The sequence below is a fragment of the Lactuca virosa genome, chromosome 8, assembly GCF_052849685.1.
Source record: "Lactuca virosa cultivar CGN04683 chromosome 8, Lactuca_virosa_CGN04683_v6, whole genome shotgun sequence".
NCBI classification, from domain to species: domain Eukaryota; kingdom Viridiplantae; phylum Streptophyta; class Magnoliopsida; order Asterales; family Asteraceae; genus Lactuca; species Lactuca virosa.
This window is the reverse complement of record NC_136433.1, coordinates 283,573,850-283,576,540: the sequence shown is the minus strand read 5'-3', so window position 1 is coordinate 283,576,540 and position 2,691 is coordinate 283,573,850. Positions and strand designations below refer to the sequence as shown.

The following is a 2,691-nucleotide window of genomic DNA, read 5'->3' as shown; positions in this document are numbered from 1 at the left end:
TAATAGTAAAAAAAATGAATCTAAAAAGGTTATCATTTACCTGAAAAAATCGTTAAAAATGGTGTTTTCTTCCAACTTAGTGTGATTACATAATAAAAAATGGATTGTATCTTATGCCAAAATTACCATTTTTTAATATTTATAAAAATAATAATAATAATAATAATAAAATAAATAAATAAACATCAAAATTAACTTAGAAAATAATCTCAACTACCATTAAAAAAAATTACCACTAAATATATTTCGGCAAAATCCTTCTATTCTTTTTTTTATTTTGTTGCAAAATCCTAACTTGGGCCATTCATAAAATACTTTTAAATCACAAAACAAATTTTACTAAATTGGTGGTTTTTTTGGTAACAAATGTTCAAAAGCTTGTAGTCAAATAAAGTTAAAAACAAGCTAAGGAATCATTGAATAAAAAGCAACAAAAAAAAACAAAGGAAATTCAACAACAGAGTTGGAGATAATATATGAAATTGTTCACATGTTCCATAAAATCCGTTTATTTGATACACAAAAGCATTGAATCTTGGATAAGTTTTGTACTCTCTTTCACTCATCCGAGACACCTGAGAACAAGATATTAAACAAAAACTTGGCATCAAAACTACTCATTTATGTTTTTTTAAATACAAAAAGGTCATGAAATAACGGTTTTTTTTTTCATTTATCAATGTCATAAAATTCAGAACAAAAAAAAAATACCTAATGTTCATCTCCATGACCATGTCCATGCCCTTCCCAAGGATGCCTCCATCCCTAAATTATATACAAACAAGAACAAATTAATCATAACTCAAATATTAAGACATTTTAATTGAAGTATCAATGGCTTCAATAAAAAAATTAATAAAAAATAAAAACTATAAGTAGAAGAAACACAAGTAGGATGCTATAATACACAAATAAATGAAAGTGAGTTTTAAATGGAGATATAAATTGATGCTCACCAGAACTACAGGGCCATCTTGCTTAGCCCGATATAGAATCCAAAACCTGAAATATATTTTATTTGGTAAGCTTTTAGAATTATAAAACAAATAAAATATATTTATAGGTACAAAAGATAGAAAATTTGATCTCAATGAGCATCAAATGATTCACTACTTTTATCTTTGAATTCAGAAAAACGAAGTAAAAACCATGATTAACATAAATCACGATTGTCAGAGATGAACAAAAATACTTCAATTTTGAATGCAAACATAATTATTTTTAGCATTAGGGATATGAAAAACCCAATTCGTAAACACTTGCAATAAAAAGTTAAAAACTTTAAAAAACTTCAATAATTACATTATTTAAGAACAGATGGGGGTGTACAAGATTGATAGACTATTAACATTGTCCTGATGAGAACTATACGACAATCAAATTCAAAATGAAAAGCACAATGTCTGAATCTCTATTTAGGGTTGAGTAGATCATGTGGTTTCTTTGATTTCGATTTTGATATGAACTAGATCTTTATGAGATCTAATCAAGATATTTTCAATTTCGCCCTCAAAAGTCAAATTTAGGGCAAAACAATACTACATCGAAGATTAAACCACCTAATAAAAAAACATGAAATTAATACTAGACATAATACAGTGATCATCCGATACGCAGAGGGAAAGATGGAATCGGTGGATCAGGTTGAGGAATCCTGAAATTATAAACAAGATGAAAGCTAGAAAAGGGTGGAGTAATTTACCACATCATGGCGCACATGCCCTTTCCAGTGACTGTATGCCATCGCTTAGGCTGATGCAAATTGACACCTTTGTAAGTTCCTTGCCCATACCCTCCTCCTGCCATCTCTCTTGCGCTCTCAAACTGCCTTCAAGTTCTTCGACTATGGCCCTAGGTTTTGGGGAAAGACTACTGAATAGGTTAATCCTGATCTTTGACCCGACCCGTGTCAAGGTAACCCGCTACCAAAGGTATATATATATATATATATATATATATATATATATATATATATATATATATATATATATATATATATATATATATATATATATATATATATATATATATAATATGGGGATAGCGAATATACATTACAGCCCCACCTAAGCTTAGCTACTAAACCTCTAAAATATATCGTTTTAACTAAGTAATTATACTCGATTTGGTTTTCACTTGGTAAATATATCGTCCCCAATAACAATTTTTCCCTCCATTATCGTTTTACCATATTTGTTTTCTTTTCTCCATTATCGTTTATTACTTCACCCTAGTGAACATTATTGTTTTCCATCGTCACGAAGGAGGAAAATAATCAATGTTCTTGCTTCCTTATCAAAACTATTGTGTACATCATGAAACCACATCTTCAAGTGTTAATCGTGAATCCCCTAATCGTAATCTTTATATAGTAAAACAATGTATTTTCATGAGGTTTAGTACCTAAGCTTAGGTGGGGCTGTAATGTATATTCATTTTTCCATATATATATATATATATATATATATATATATATATATATATATATATATATATATATATATATATATAGGGGAGCGTTCAATCGAGAACATTTTCCCCGCGAGAACATTTGAGAACAAATTTGGACCACACAATTTTTTAATTAAAATTATAAAATAATATTTATATAAATCAAAAAATAGTTACAAACAATTAAAAAACCCACTAACTAACACCACTCACCACCCAACCAACACCACCCACCACCAC

General features: G+C 28.7%; 1 protein-coding gene across 1 annotated transcript; it reads right to left on the bottom strand.

The window, feature by feature from the left end:
• Window positions 1-394: 394 nt before the first annotated feature.
• On the bottom strand, window positions 395-1,918 carry LOC145128800 (NADH dehydrogenase ubiquinone 1 beta subcomplex subunit). Its single transcript, XM_079063604.1, has 4 exons — window positions 1,703-1,918; window positions 957-1,002; window positions 712-765; window positions 395-575 (listed from the first exon to the last, which is right to left on the bottom strand). Exons 1-3 carry the CDS (start codon window positions 1,804-1,806, stop codon window positions 712-714), a joined length of 204 nt encoding a protein of 67 aa, XP_078919730.1. The 5' UTR covers window positions 1,807-1,918; the 3' UTR covers window positions 395-575.
• Window positions 1,919-2,691: the final 773 nt, after the last annotated feature.

What these genes read in the sequence shown, in the direction of transcription:
- LOC145128800 (XM_079063604.1), bottom strand. Translation starts at nt 1,806, where the DNA reads ATGGCAGGAGGAGGGTATGGGCAAGGAACTTACAAAGGTGTCAATTTG. An exon ending in GGCATGTGCGCCATGATGTG is followed by an intron (nt 1,003 to 1,702) that starts GTAAATTACTCC and finishes AATATATTTCAG; the next exon opens with GTTTTGGATTCTATATCGGG. An exon ending in AAGATGGCCCTGTAGTTCTG is followed by an intron (nt 766 to 956) that starts GTGAGCATCAAT and finishes TATATAATTTAG; the next exon opens with GGATGGAGGCATCCTTGGGA.